The 14,868-nt window shown below is 53.2% G+C and overlaps 2 protein-coding genes across 3 annotated transcripts; both read left to right on the forward strand.

Moving 5' to 3' along the window:
• Nucleotides 1–2,051: 2,051 nt before the first annotated feature.
• On the forward strand, nucleotides 2,052–4,275 carry Adm2 (adrenomedullin 2). The gene is made up of 3 exons (XM_013025742.1): nucleotides 2,052–2,205; nucleotides 2,331–2,436; nucleotides 3,051–4,275. Exons 2-3 carry the CDS (start codon nucleotides 2,342–2,344, stop codon nucleotides 3,406–3,408), a joined length of 453 nt encoding a protein of 150 aa, XP_012881196.1. The 5' UTR covers nucleotides 2,052–2,205; nucleotides 2,331–2,341; the 3' UTR covers nucleotides 3,409–4,275.
• Nucleotides 4,276–7,135: 2,860 nt separating this feature from the next.
• Miox (myo-inositol oxygenase) lies at nucleotides 7,136–9,525 on the forward strand. 2 transcript variants are annotated; one of them, XM_013025812.1, is made up of 10 exons: nucleotides 7,136–7,237; nucleotides 7,652–7,732; nucleotides 7,883–7,963; nucleotides 8,108–8,270; nucleotides 8,434–8,501; nucleotides 8,595–8,704; nucleotides 8,778–8,845; nucleotides 8,933–8,982; nucleotides 9,078–9,190; nucleotides 9,257–9,401. In XM_013025812.1, exons 1-10 carry the CDS (start codon nucleotides 7,223–7,225, stop codon nucleotides 9,363–9,365), a joined length of 858 nt encoding a protein of 285 aa, XP_012881266.1. In that variant the 5' UTR covers nucleotides 7,136–7,222; the 3' UTR covers nucleotides 9,366–9,401. The 2 variants fall into 2 exon arrangements, with proteins under 2 accessions (XP_012881266.1, XP_012881265.1); XM_013025811.1 differs by having other exon boundaries at nucleotides 7,193–7,237; nucleotides 7,587–7,732; nucleotides 9,257–9,525.
• The last annotated feature ends 5,343 nt before the right edge of the window (nucleotides 9,526–14,868 follow it).

Raw genomic sequence — 14,868 nt, forward strand, 5'->3', positions numbered from 1 at the left:
CTACAACCTACAAAAAAAAAAAAAAAAAAGCCAGAACTGAGACTGTGGCTCGTGGGAGAAAGCTAACCTTAAGCAAAAAAGCTCAGGGACAGCACCTAGGCCCCAAGTTCAACCCTCAGGACCAGCACAGTACTCAAACAGTACTTTCCTTTATGAAGCTGTCACCCTTTTGGTCCTAAACAGATGTCTCTAAAGTATTCTCCAGTATTACCAGCACCAATCAGCCCTCCTGAGCTCATTCCTGACTCCCTGAGAAACTTCTTGTCTATTTTTCATGTGCTTCAGCAACATTGAGACAAGTAGCCCATTATTCCATCAAAAGCATTTTTTCCCAACTAAGGGTGAATGAAAACGGTGCTTGAGTCTCCCCTAGAAAGACATGGACAGTTGAATGCAGCAAGAGACATAAGGTATGCTGCCTAAGGGTCTGTCCTCAGTGAGGGCCTTTAGTACCTTTTGGATGGATGAGGACAGAAGCAGCTATGCTGAAGCCTGAGGTCTAGAGGTGATTCTCATCCCACCACGGCAACCACACCATTTTTGTTGTCATTAACCAAGGTCTTCAGCCTGCATTCAGCACTCATGGATGTATTCATCTGTATTCAAGCGTTTGCTGAGTACCCATGGGGTGTGCTCAGCAGGGGGGCCAGGAAACCAGAGGAGCCACAGGTGGGGGGGAGAATAGGTGCGTGATGAGAGGGAGACACAGGTGCAGAGCTTCTCAGGCAGAACTCTGTTGGTGAGGAGATGAGGTAAAATTCTCCTAGGGCCAAGGACAATCATGGGTAGAAATGAGACCACAACAGCAGGTTTCTTGCTTGTAGAAAGACTACAAATAAAATTTCATCTTACTAAAGGGCTGACTAGCCAGGCCCCAGTGACTTATGCCTGTCATCCTAGCTACTCAGGAAGTTGAGATCTGAGGTTTGTGGTTCAAAGCCAACCAAAGCAGAAAAATACATGAGATTCTTATCTCCAGTTAACCAGCAAAAAAAACAGAAGTGGAGCTGTGGCTCAAGTGGTAGAGCACTAGCCTTGAGCGAAATAGTTCATTCAGCTCTGAGTTCAAGCCTCAGTACTGGCATACACAGACACAGACACACACACACACACACACTGACTAAATAAATCACAGACTACCTACAATTGCTGTACACAGTAAGCCAAAAATAAAGATTAAGCTAGGTGCTGGTGACTCACACCTGTAATCCTAGCTACTAAAGAGGCTGAGATCTGAGGATCACAATTCAAAGTCAGTCTGAGCAGGAAAGTCCATGTGATACTTTACAATTAAGCACCAGAAAACTGGCCAAAGAGGTAGAGTGCTAACCTTGAACAAAAGATGTCAGACACAGCACCCAGGCTTTGAGTTCAAGCTCCACAACAGACAGAATAAGAAAGCTTAGGGTTCTTCTTTTTGTTTACATATATTTTTACATGTTGCAAGCAGATCTGTGGGTTGCACACAGTCACAGAATAACCAAAGGTATGCATTTGAGGCAGGAGAGACCCACAGAGGGTGACACAGCCAGCCAGGACAGTGTCTTACTTTTCATTCAAATTTTCTTACAAAAACAATAGGAGGTGTGGGTAGTGAGAGCTGTAGGCGGAGTCTACCCAGGGACCTGGAAGGGTGTGGGAGGTGGCAGTGGAATCTTCCACCAGTCGCTGCTGGAGTCCCCACAGGCTGAAGTGTGCTCCCTCCTCCCTGAAAGGTGGACGTGGCTGTGGCTGGTTACAGCCTCTCCTCAGCACCCAGCCTAAGGCCTAAAGGTCTGGCCCCAACTGGCCTTTGGGACAGGGTCACCCACCAGAAAGGGCCAGGGATGAGGCTGGTACAGACCCAAGATTCCTGGCAAACCCCTCCCACCGGGGACAGGAAACACTAGGTGACCCCAGTAGTGCCTCAGGGCTTCCCAGGGATGCGCAGGGGTGGGGGGAGGGGAAAGGGAAAGGGGAGGAGGGAGAGCAGGATCGCTCCTCCCAAGGGCCGTCCAGCTCCACCTCCTGCTGGAAAGTCTACTTAGCACTAGAGGTGCAAGCAGGCGGAAGGGTCTGTCCTAGGCAGATCCCAACGGCGACCACGAGCGGACCACGTGAGCCTCCTCCCTGTCCACCTGGCCAGTTCCCCACGTCCAACAGACTCAGAGACCCGCCTGCTGGCCCGAGACCGGCGCCCCGACGACGACGACGACGACGGCGCTGGTATCCACCCTGCCTCCACCCCTGGGGCCACTGGACCCCCGCGGGCTACCTCACCCCTGCGGGCCCCTGGGCCAGATCTGGGCACAGGCTGCCCCGTGCCAGCGTCCCCACCTGCCCTTTTGCAGCTCCGCCCGCCATGGCCTGGCTCCTGACGCTCAGTGTCACCCTGGGTTGCATCAGCCTCCTCTACCTGCGACTGCCCTGCGTGCTGTCGGGACTGGCACGGCCCAGGTGAGTGCCCGGGACGGTCCCAGGGACCATCTGGCCGGGAGGGATGTGTGGCTTCTCCCCCCTTCCTTGGTGTCACTGGCTTATCCCACACACAGAGGCCAATGCCCCCCCCCCCTTCAAGATGGTCCGGACAGAGTAGGGTTTCTCTTCCTTGCCTTCTCCTCCTAGTCCCTGCGTCCCCCCCCACACACACACACTGGCAGAGCAACCCTGCAGCACAGGACCTGCCGGGCAGAGGAGGCTGAGGCACCCTCTGGCCGGCTGGCCTCCAAGAGCAGGGCCGCAGGATCCTTCTGAGTTCTGGCCCAGTGCATCCCAGTGCTCTTTGTCCCAGGAGGGGTCATTAATGGGACATGTGATCTGGGCTACTAAGATGGCCAAGCTTCCAGGACTGAGCTCCTAAGGGTGGTGGGCTTCCCCTGGCATTGTACCAGATTGTGTGCGTGTGGGTATGTGTGTGGGGGTGCTGTGGACTTCCAATGGACCTGCGCCAAGCTTTGGGGAAGTTGTGGGCTTCCCCACGGTGACCTCAGGCCAGGGTGGAGGGAAGGTGGGTGGGTTTGAGGCCTGACTGGCTGACTCACTGGGTTTGCACGCCCTTCCCCCCCCCACAGGCAGCCCCTAGCCCGGACTCCTTCCAGTGGCTTGCCACCCTGGCAACCTGCACCCCAGCCTATGTTCCGGAAGCTTCACCAGGCTCCCCAGCCACAGAAGAAGGCTCCCCAGCCGCAGAAGAGGGCCAGCCTGGCCCCCATGGTGGGTCAGCCTCTCCAGCATGGTGGCCCACGCCACTCACGTCTCCAGAGACACTTGGGACCCCGAAGGCCCCATGCCCAGCTCCTGAGAGTCGGCTGTGTGCTGGGCACGTGCCAGGTACAGAACCTCAGCCATCGTCTGTGGCAGCTCGTAGGGCCGGCCGGCCGGCGGAACTCAGCACCCGTGGACCCCAGCAGCCCGCACAGCTATGGCTGAAGTGCATTCCAGCCGTACTTCTTCCCATCCTGTCCCAGCTGGTCGCCATACCCTCATCCCAGAGCTGCGGCTGAGGCCCCTACCCGGGCCCCATCCCCCAGTGCTCCTACAGCCAGCAGGTCCCACGGCAACTCTATCCACGCCTTGCTGGAGACATAAACCCACTCTGTGCAGACATAGTCAGTTTACATGCAGCATCTGCACCTGTAGAACTGTGCACACTCAATGAGCAGTGTGGGGAATGACTGCAGTATCAGATGCCAAAAGGGTTTCGGGGGAGGGTCTGTGCGGCAGGCAGAAAGGAAACCAGGGTCCTGAATGCACGGGTCCATCAGGACAGAGCGGGGCTGAATGGCCCCGTGTGGCTCCTCCCAACCATGGTCCCAGGGTTGCTGCTGTCCTGTGTGGCTTGCCCGTCTGCGGATATGCCTCATCCAGGGCCCACAGACTATCTCTGACTGAGACCTGACATAGGAGGGGTAACAAGGAAGATTGTTAAGGAGAGGAAAGAAACCTCCACAATTGGAATTGGCAACCCTGGGATACAGGACAAAACGGTGATAGAAACCCCACCAAAGTCTCTTGTAAGCAATTGGTGAGAAAGCATAGGGCTTCAGGGGCGTTCTAGGGCAGAGCAGCGACACCTCTTCCTACCTTAAGGGTAGAGCAGGGGTTGGGTGAGAGCAAGATCCCCCAGCTTAACTAGGTCCTCCAAGACCCATCCCCAAGCCGGCAGAGTGGTGTACGATTGAAACCTACTTGGGAGACTAAGGTAGGGAAATGGGGAGGTTAAAGGACAGCTTGGATAACTAGCAAGTTTCAGGGCAACCTGGTTTACATAGCTATAGAGTTGGACCCTGTACACACACACACGACCCCTTCCCCCTAAAAAAGGAAGAGCTGGGCTGTGGTGACTCATGTCTGTACTTAGATATTCAGAAGGCTGAGGGTTGTGATTCAGGGCCAGTCTGGGCAGACAAGTCCATGAGACTCTTACCTCCAAGTAAGCCACCCAAAAGCCAGAAGTGGAAGTGTGGTCCAAGTATTACTTGGTAGGTGTATCCAAGGAAGAGCATGAGGACCTGAGTTCAAGCCCCAGTTCGGCATAAACAAATGGGAATCTTAAAAGGAAAGGGGAGGGGGAGCTAGGATGAGAAGCACCAAACGGTCAGTGCCCCTGAGTGGCGCCATCAAGAGAGGGGCAGCGGTACTGCCAGGCTTACTCCTGTTCCCTAGCCAAGAGCCCTGTGAGCACAGACGAGCCTCACACACAACGAAGACAGGACACATGTCTGCCCCAGGGGAGGCCTTTGCACAGGCTATGTCACCCAAACTTCACACCTGTCCAGAGGTTTAGGGGTTCAGAAAGGGTTTTTTATTGTTGGTGGAGGTGGTTGTAGAACTTGAACTCTGGGCCTGGGCGCTGTCCCTCAGCTCTTCAGCTCAAGGCTAGCACTCTACCACTTGAGCCACAGCACCCACGTCCGACTTTTTCTGTGTATGTGGTGCTGAGGAATCAAACCCAGGACCTCGTGCATGCGAGGCAAGCGCTCTGCCACTGAGCCACCTTCCCAGCCCCAAAGGGTTGTTTTTCATCAATCACTCATGCTTGGTTTGCAGTGCTTGCCAGCATTGCTGGTAGCGGCACTTCACCATGCCTGCTCAGCCACACAGAGGTCAGAGATACAGATACTCCAGGTGGCTTCGGTGCCCACCCACAGAGCCCCCCGCGGCAGCCAGGCCCCGAGGAAGGCTGGAGATCTCTCTCAGGGCCCCTCACCCTGCGGGATGGGCAGCAGCAGGCGGCAGGGGGCAGGTGGAGCCAGCGGGAAAGGCGAGTGTGTGCGGATACTGGGGAGAGGCAGGAGCTCCTCCTCACAGTCAGCTCTGTGGGGCCCTCCTGGCATCCTGGGCGCTGGGCAGAGCCCAGGCTCACACGTTACCTGGGCTTGTGTGTGGCCTGTCCCTCAGCACAAGCTGCTCCCTGTTCCTGGAGCGCCTTCCCCCCCACACACACCCCTCCAATCCCCAACCTTCTGTGTCTTCCCTGACTAGACACCTGGGCCGGCTACCGCTCCCCAGAATCCTACCTGCTAGTGGCCTCAGCAAGGGCCCAAGTCTTCGGCCTTTCCACGAGATGGGAGGTGTCCTGGCATCCATGCAGGGTCAGGAGGCTGCTGGTCATGGCCGAAGCCTTGTGTCTGGTATGATGCCAACCCCACACGGCGTTTGGCTATGCTCCAGTGCCTTCTGAATCCCCCACCAGGAGGTCCGGTGGCAGCAGGGCCTGCTCACCCCCAGCTCGGCCCCACAGCGCTCCCCTCACACCCACTTCTACACGCTGTCTGCCCTCCTGGAAAACTGTCTAGATGCCGGTGCTTGTTCCTGACCGAAGCCTGCTCCAGCTGCTTCGAGGAAAATGGTTCCAAGTCTCCCTCGGAGCCCTGGAGCTCTCCAGTACACCCTGAGCATCTAGCACAATAACACAACCCAGCGAGCCCGGCCTGCCCTCCCACAGCAAAGCTCCCAGCGGGAGAGGCGGAGAAGCATAGCTCAAAGGTAGATCAGTAAGCAAAGAATGGAGCGGTCACAGTGCCATTTTAGGAGGGGGGAGGTCTCTGTATGTTCTCTTCATTAGATCATGGTGCCTGCCCTTTCACCCACCATTGCCCTCTTCCCTGCTCTGTTATCTCCAAGAATGCTCCTCCCGACGTGGCTGTTTTCCTCTGTTTGGCTCCTGCATACTCCGAGACTAGTAGACAGACGTGTGGTTTGATTCCCACTCCATGCTGCTTTCTCCAGAACTCCTTTCTCAGAAGCCCAACCCCTCCTTGATCAGACTTCAGCTGTCCTGAGACCGCTCCTGACTTTGCCCCTGTCCTTGCTGAGATTAGCAAGAATTCTGTCAGGACTTGGAATGTAGCCTCAGAAGCAGGTCTCCATCATTCAAAGCAAACCAAATCCTCAGTTAGTATGTGAAGAACCCTCTCTCTCACCCTGATAGTTGGCACCCAGCTGCTTCCAGCAAGAATTCAGCAGAATCACCTCAGTCATCAGCAACAGCCCTCCTTACCCCTGATGCCCCAGTAATTTCCTTCCCACTGACTTCAACTCTATAAATCTGCAATTGTCTTGGTTGTATTTAATCTCACTACCTTATTGTGGCAGTCATAAATAAAACTTTTTCGTGCCATTTTTATGTGCCTTCTCTCCCCTTCTCCCCCCTCCTCTCCCATCCTCCAATCTTCTCCCTCCCCATCTCTGTCCTCCTCTCCCTCCCTCTCCTCCCCTTCTCTCTCCCTCTCCTTCTGTTTGCTGAAGGTCAAACCTAGGGATGTGCCCATAAGCAATCAAACTGCCACTGAGCTAAAACCCTGGCCATTGAATAATTTTGTATTTAATAAACCTTTGCCCACCTATAATCTATAGGTGTCCTAGAACAAGCTGTTGCTTTTCAAAATAAAGTGTAGGGACCATGTGCCTTGGGTGTGGTTCACACTCCACACAGCTGTGCAGCCTCGAGGTGTTCCATGCCTGGGGGCATAGAAGCTGGGCTGCCGAGCAGCACCTGGGGGCTGGAGCAGGTCAGTTATTTCAGGGCAGGGGAGCTGGTCCGTGCGGGGGCTGCTCCTACACCGACACATTAACCTGCTGCGGCCAGGAGAAGGGCGGATAGTCACTCATTACCCAGGGCCAAGGCCAAGGGGCTAGGTAGGTGTCCGGTCACTTATGTAACCTGTGGGCATATATAGGGCACCTGACCCAAGGATCTCGCTGACCTGGAAGCTGCTCCGCCAGGGCACGGCTCCTCAGGATGAAGGTGGTTATGGTAAGTACCCCAGAGCCTAGTGAGGGCAGGTCCCCCACAGAGCCCTCACCGCTCAAGCCAGGAGGCAGCAGCACTGCCCTCTTCCAGGCTATGCCCCCCCCTGTTGTGCTCAGAGGTGGAGGGTGGGCAGGCCCTCACTCCAGGCTCTCTGTGGTGTCAGGCCTCCTCTTAGAAGTAACTTCCACCTGTGAGGGTGCCCAGTTGGGGTGCCGATGGCTCTGACCACGGAAGCAGGCATCTAGCCCATACGGGGGTTTAGGACCCGGAAGGGGAGCCGGGTGGGGGCTGACCTGTGCATGGACTCAGGCTGCTGCCTCCGCTGTCCACCGCCGGCCTGGTTCTGGCCCAGGGAGGCCGACTCTTCCTCACGGGCCAGGCATGATGGTGAATGGGTCAAATCCCCCATCTGACCAGGGTCCAGATCCCTCCCTGATTTACCGTCCCGATACGGACCCAGAGATGACCAAAGACAAGGACAGTTTTCGGAACTACATGGTGAGCATCCCTTTGTTCTGTGGCCCAGCCCACCGGCTCTGGGAAGAGCAGCTCCTGGGGGCCGTGTGGGAAGCCCCTGCTGACACCTTGTAGAGCCTGTTCTGGGGAAGGGGAAGCTGTGGCTCTTGATGACGAGTTCCTGCCTTGCAGTCAGGCCCCCTCCTGGATCGTGTCTTTACCACCTATAAGCTCATGCACACGCACCAGACCGTGGACTTCGTAAACAGGAAGGTAGGCGTTTCCTGCTCCCCCTGCAAACTCGGAGGGCGAGGACCTCCTCTCCCTGGGCCACTGCACCCCGGTAGCCAGGAGGCTCTCTGCAGGCGGTCCTGCCCTGCACGCCCCAGGGGGGCTGACTTCTCTCCTTCCACCCAGCGCGCCCAGTTTGGAAGCTTTTCCTACAAAAAAATGACAGTCATGGAGGCTGTGGACTTGCTGGATGACCTGGTGGACGCGTCAGACCCAGACGTGGACTTCCCCAACTCCTTCCATGCCTTCCAGACAGCGGAGGGCATTCGGAAAGCCCATCCAGACAAGGGTGCGTCCCCTGGCTGTGGTGGGGAGGTGCTGCCCCTGCCCCCAGGTGGGGGGGTCCTCAGCCCCCCCCAGAGAACAGGCCCAACCCCTTCCTGCCCCAGCTCAAGGCCCGCTCATGCTATTGCAGCCTCGTTACCTTTCCTTTATGTGTCCGTTGTCCCTAGACTGGTTCCACCTCGTTGGGCTCCTGCATGACCTGGGAAAGGTCCTGGCTCTGTGGGGGGAGCCGCAGGTGAGGGGCAGGTGTGGGAGGCGGGTGCGTCCTCCGTTCCCCAGGGAGCAGGCTGGAGCCACACCCCACTCACGGGTGCCTGTCCATCCCCAGTGGGCAGTAGTTGGAGACACCTTTCCCGTCGGCTGCCGTCCCCAGGCTTCCGTGGTGTTCCGTGATTGCACTTTCCAGGACAACCCTGACCTCCAAGACCCTCGATACAGGTGCCGTCCTGCCCTGCGAGGCGTCCCCCTGCCCGGGCCCCGGCCTCTCATGCTTGTCTCTTACTCACTATAGCACCGAGCTCGGCATGTACCAGCCCCACTGTGGGCTCGAGAATGTCCTCATGTCCTGGGGCCATGACGGTACGGGGGGCCGGAGGGGGGCAGGGAGCGGTGGGAGGGCGGTGGGGGCACCCTGGGTGCCGGCCAGTGACAGCCCCTCCCCTGCAGAGTACCTCTACCAAATGATGAAGTTCAACAAGTTCTCCCTGCCCTGGGAGGTAGGTGGAGGGAGGAGGGAGGGGCTGACCCGGGCTGAGCCTGGCCCAGTCCCGTGCGTCAGGCAAACCTGAGCACGCGGACGCGGCCTCTGCAGGCTTTCTACATGGTGCGATTCCACTCCTTCTACCCATGGCACACGGGCGGTAACTACCGGCAGCTGTGCAACCAGCAAGATCTGGACATGCTGCCCTGGGTGCAAGAGTTCAAGTGAGTCCTTCTGGGCGGGGGGGGGGGGCCTCCCTCCAGAGGCTCACCAGTCCTCTCTCACTGCAGCAAGTTTGACCTCTACACCAAGAGCCCTGACCTGCCGGACGTCCACCAGCTGCGGCCATACTACCAGGGGCTGATCGACAAGTACTGCCCTGGTGTCCTGAGCTGGTGAGGGCTCTCCCGGCCCAGCCCCCAGCCACTGCTGGCCTCTTCCTCCAGGGCCTCGCTCCTGTTGTGTACAGCACAGCGACCCCGGGCGTCCTCAGCCTCTGCCCACACTCACCATCCTCACAGCCCCTGCACCGGATCACAGTAAAGACCTTGGAAGAGCTCGTGTGTCTGTGTCTTCACTGCTGTGGCCGCAGAAGCAGCCCTAGCACAGGGACACTGCCGCCACCAACATCCTGCTCATCTTCCAGCTCACTCCGCTCATTCTAGAAATGCTCTAGACCCAGTCTCCCTCAACAAAGAAGGGAAAACCCTGGTAGCTAAACAACACAAAACAAACATGCAGGAGGTAGTCTGCCGCGTGGCTGTCCCCGGGAGCCACGTGCGTGCCCAGGGCCTCAGCACACAAACCCGGGCAAACCCTTCTGTCTCTCACACACCTACATGGCTTCCTCACCCACCGTGACACTGCCACCGACGGCATTTATCTTTAAGGCCTCTCCCCCACCCTGCAGAAAAAAGCAGATTGCTGATTTGGGGGGTTTTCTTCTGGTGAGTGGGGCTTTGCTGATCATATCTCCACTACTTCTTCCTTTTTTTTTGGTCGGTCTCAGGAGTTGAACTCTGGGCCTGGGCGCTGTCCCTGTGCTCTTCAGCTGAAGGCGAGCGCTCTACCGTGTGAGCCATAGCACCACTTCCCATTTTCTAGTGGTTTATTGGAGATAAGAGTCTCACAGACTTTCCTGCCCGGGCTGGCTTTGAACCTTGGTCTTCAGATCTCAGCCTCCTGAGTAGCTAGGATTATAGGCGTGAGCCACCGGTGCCTGGCATATTCCCACTATTTCTATGAACATTTCCTCTGTTTCCTGCCAGGGCTCAAGCAGATTCCTTGGTGTCAGCGTGCTCTCCCTTTACCAGGAGGCACATGGGGCCTGTCCTTGCTGGTGGAAACTTCCACTTACCTTCGGAACACTTTAGCTGGGACACTTTCTTCCATGTCCCTTAGCCGTGCTGTCTTCATAAGAAAGGCTGTAAACGTGCTATCGTAATGCACCAATGTGCAAAGAGGTGCTTCCTCAGCACCCTTCCCAGGTAATCTACTTGTTGGTGTATGTGTTAAGAACTTGCCAATGACCAGACTTCTCGTATGCTTCAGCTACTTCTGTGTGCCTTTCCTGTGGCACAGATGGATACATTCCTGGTTGAGATTAGGAAGGGAGAGGCTCTGAGTTAACTCCTGGTTCCTCCTCATATGACCCTAATTGTCTCTGATAGATAGCTGTGCTGCTGTCTGGTGTGAGAAGACCTCCACGGTAGGCCGGGCGCCGGTGGCTCACGCCTGTCATCCTGGCTACTCAGGAGGCTGAGATCTGAGGATTGTGGTTTGAAGCCAGCCTAGGCAGAAAAATCCCCATGAGACTTTTTTTTTTTTTTTGGTTGTTGTTGGTCATGGAGCTTGAACTCTGGGCCTGGGTGCTGTCACTGAGTTCTTCAGTTCAAGGTAAGCACTGGAGCCACAGTGCCACTTCCAGTTTGCTGGTGGTTAATTGGAGACAAAAGTCTCATGGACTTTCCTGTCCAGGCTGGCTTTGAACCGCAGGTCTCAGCCTTCTGATTAGCTAAGGTTGCAGGCATGAGCCACTGGCACCTGGCTCCCATGAGACTCTAATCTCAAATTAACCACTCAAAAACCTGAACTGGTGCTGTGGCTCAAGTGGTAGAGCACTAGTCTTGAGCACAAAGAGGCTCAGAGACAGTGCTCAGGCCCTGAGTTCAAACCCTACAACCACTACCACTACCAACAAAAGACACTCAGGTGGCAGATGCCTGTAATCCCTGAAGCAGGAGAAGCATGTATTTGAAGACAGCCTGGGTCACATAGGAAGACTGCCTCCAACAACAACCACACAAAGCCTAGGGCTCACGCCTGTAATCCTAGCCACCCAGGAAGCTGAGATCTGAGGGTCAAAGTTAGGAGCACACCACACACACACACACATACACACACACACACACGTTAGAACTAGGCCAGGTGCTGTGGGCAAATGCCTGTAATCCTAGCTACCCAGGAAACAGATCTGAGGCTCACAGTTCAAAGCCAGCCAGGGAAAGAAAGTCTGTGATACTCTTACCTCAAATTAACCACCTGAAAACTGGAAGTGGAGTTGTGGCTCAAAGTGGTAGAGTGCTAGCCTTGAGCAAAAAAAGCTCAGGGAGAGTGTCCAGGTCCTGGGTTCAAGCCCAATGAATGACAAAAAACAAAGAAATAACAAAAATCCTTTTAGAACTAATATATTCAGCAAAGTTCATATGATACAAATTCAATTGTGTAAAAAGTAGTAATGTTTCTATACACTGACAATGAACTATTTGAAAAGAAAGAAAATAATCCTATTTACAATAGTTGTAAAAATAGGAATAGCTGGACTCATGCCTATAGTCCTAGATAATAAAGAGAGAGATCCAAAGATCACAGTTCAAACTTAGCCTGGGAAAAAAATCCATGAGAAGCCACGCACTGGTGGCTCACACCTGTAGTCCTAGCTACTCAGGGGCCTGAGATCTGAGGATTGAAGCTCATAGCCAGCCTGGGCAGGAAAGGCCTTGAGACTCTTATCTCCAATAAACCACTCAGAGAACCAGCAGTGGTGCTGTGGCTCCAGTGGTAGAGCACTTGCCTTGTGCTGAAGAGCTCAGGGATAGTGCCCAGGTCCAGAGTTCAAGACCCACCACCAACCCCCCTCCCCCCAAAAAAAATCCATGAGACTCTTATTTCCAATTAATCAGTAAGGGCTGGGAAGGTGGCTCCGTGGTAGAGCGCTTGCCTTGCATGCATGAGGACCTGGGTTCGATTCCTCATCCTTAGCACCACATAAGCAAAAAGAAAAAAGCCGGAAGTGGCGCTGTGGCTCAAGTGGTAGAGCGCTAGCCTTGAGCTGAAGAGCTCCTCAGCCCCACGACAGGACAAAAAAAAAAAATCAGTAAAAAGCCCAAATGGAAAGTATGGTTCAAGTAGCAGAGTGAACCTTGAGTGAAAGCCATGTGAGAAAGTGTGTGTGGGGGGGGGAGACAAAAAGGCAGAAAGAGAGAGAAAAAGAGAAAAAAGAGAGACCCTGAATTCAAGCCTCAGTACTGATTAGACAGATAAAAGTTTTTTTTTTGTTTGTTTTTTTTGGTTGTTGGTGGTGATGGTCATTGGCCTGAACTCTGGGCCTGGGCGCTGTCCCTCAGCTCTTCAGCTCAAGGCTAGCACTCTACCACTTGAGCCACAGTGCCACTTCCGGCTTTTTCTGCTTATGTGGTGCTGAGATGGTGCTGAGGCATTAAACCCAGGGCCTCAGGAATGCAAAGCAAGCGCTCTAACACTGAGCCACTGGCCCAGCCCCAGATAAAAGAATTTTGAAAGTAGAAAATTCTAAAGTTAATATGAAATTACCAAAAATTCTAAACAGCCAAACAATTTTAAGTATAAAGAACAAAATTGGAGGTGTCACAATACCCGATTTCAAAATGTACTATAGGGCTGGAGGTACACCACAGTATAGAGTGCTTGCCTAGCATCCTATGTGGGGTCTTAATTTCTTCCCCAGCATCACACATACAAAAATTACACACACACACACACACACACACACACACACCACCACACAAATGCAGACATATAGAGACAGATTGAACCGAAGGCAGGTCTAGTAAATCCATACATTTATAATAAATAGATTTTCAATAAATATGCCAAGAGTACAGAGTGGAGAAAGGATAATCTCTTCAATGTATGATGTTGGGAAAATTATCCACAAGCAGAAGAATGTAAGTGGACCCTTATCTCAGCCCTTAGACATGAATAATTGTGATGGAGTAGAGACACATGTATCAGTTCAAGACCCACAACTGACAAAAATGAAAAGGTGTTTTGGTAAATAGGAAGCTTGGGATATGTGAGATGCGGCTTCGGCAAATAGGATGTTTTGGTAAATAGGAAGGTTGGAGCATGTTTTAGTAAACATCAGTTAAACCCCTAAGAAAAGAGAAAATCCAGCACATGGTCTTTGTTTCAGACTTACTGCTTTGTTTATTGGAAATTGCTATTTGTCATGTACACATGCCACCCGTGTGTGGCTTTCTGTGCACCACCACCTGCACATGGCCTCTTTCCTTTATAAGTCTTGCTGTGAGAGAGCCTGGCTGCGATGCTTGAGTGGGGCGCAGCCCCATGCAGCTAATAAAATCTCCCCGGCCTGTTTATCTGAGTCAGTGGATATATTTGTGGGAACTGGGATTCTACACATTTAACTGCCCAAGTCAACCAATTAACCACAGGTTTTCTTGTTACATTTTCATAGTTGCAAATTGTGTGTGTGTGTGTGTGTGTGTGTGTTCAGGTCCTGAGGTTTGAACTCAGAGTCTGGACACTGTCCCTGAGCTATTTTGCTCAAGGATAGTGCTCTGTCACTTGAGCCACAGCTCCACTTCTGGTTTAATTAGAGATAAGAATCTCATGGATTTTCCTGCTTGGGTTGGCTTTGAACCTTGATCCTGAGATTTCAGCCTCCTGAGTAGCTAGGATTACAGGCGTGAGCCACCAATGCCCAGCTTGCACATAATCCATTTTTACAATATCTAAAAGACATATGAGAACAGCACAAAGAAACTCAAATGATCCATAGAGGTATGAAAGGTAAGAGGAATCTACTCTGGCCAGAGGAACTAGCAGGGAACGTGTGTCAGGGATAAAGAAGAGTGAACACTGTCAGAAATTAGACTATTTGCAACTATGAAAATGTAACAAAGAAACCTGTTGAGAAGTCTTTCTTTTCTGTGTGCCAGTCTTGGGCTTGAACCTTAGAACCTGGGGCTATTCCTGAGCAGCTCAAGGCTGGCGGTCTAGTACTTGAGCCACAGATCCAGTTTTGGTTTTTCTGTTTTTTGTTTTGGTAGTTAAGAGATAATAATCTTACAGACTTCCCTCCCTGGGCTGGCTTTGAACCTGGATCCTCAGATCTCAGCCTCCTAAGTAGCTAGTATTACAGGTATGAACCACTAGTGTCTGACTGGGAACACTATTTCTTATGGGGAAGGGTGCAGGAGTAATACAGAGGGGGTAAAATTGATTAGTATACAGTATAAACCTGTGGAAATGTGACAATGACATCCTACCCAGGTTGGGAAGGTGGCTCAGTAGTAGAGTGCTTGCCTAGCATGCATGAAGCTCTGGGTTCGATTCCTCAGAATCACATACACAGAAAAAGCCAGAAGTGGCATTGTAGTTCCAGACCCTGAGTTCAAGCCCCAGGACTGGCAAAAAAAAGAAAGAAAAGAAAAGAAAAAAAAAAAGAAATCCCACCCACTCCCTGTATAACTGACTGATATAAACCAATAAAAATTTTATGGCCCTTAAAATTGGTAAATGAAATGAAGATCTACTGGTCTAGTTGGAGCTATCAGTTTTAAAAGAGAAAATAGATGTCCACACAAAATCTTGTGGGCTAGGAAGGTGGCTCAGTGGT

The sequence above is a fragment of the Dipodomys ordii genome, unplaced genomic scaffold (genome assembly GCF_000151885.1).
Source record: "Dipodomys ordii isolate 6190 unplaced genomic scaffold, Dord_2.0 Scaffold87, whole genome shotgun sequence".
NCBI classification, from domain to species: domain Eukaryota; kingdom Metazoa; phylum Chordata; class Mammalia; order Rodentia; family Heteromyidae; genus Dipodomys; species Dipodomys ordii.

What these genes read in the sequence shown, in the direction of transcription:
- Adm2 (XM_013025742.1), top strand. Translation starts at nt 2,342, where the DNA reads ATGGCCTGGCTCCTGACGCTCAGTGTCACCCTGGGTTGCATCAGCCTC. An exon ending in TCGGGACTGGCACGGCCCAG is followed by an intron (nt 2,437 to 3,050) that starts GTGAGTGCCCGG and finishes CCCCCCCCACAG; the next exon opens with GCAGCCCCTAGCCCGGACTC.
- Miox (XM_013025811.1), top strand. Translation starts at nt 7,616, where the DNA reads ATGATGGTGAATGGGTCAAATCCCCCATCTGACCAGGGTCCAGATCCC. An exon ending in CTCTGTGGGGGGAGCCGCAG is followed by an intron (nt 8,502 to 8,594) that starts GTGAGGGGCAGG and finishes GTCCATCCCCAG; the next exon opens with TGGGCAGTAGTTGGAGACAC. An exon ending in AGTTCTCCCTGCCCTGGGAG is followed by an intron (nt 8,983 to 9,077) that starts GTAGGTGGAGGG and finishes CGGCCTCTGCAG; the next exon opens with GCTTTCTACATGGTGCGATT.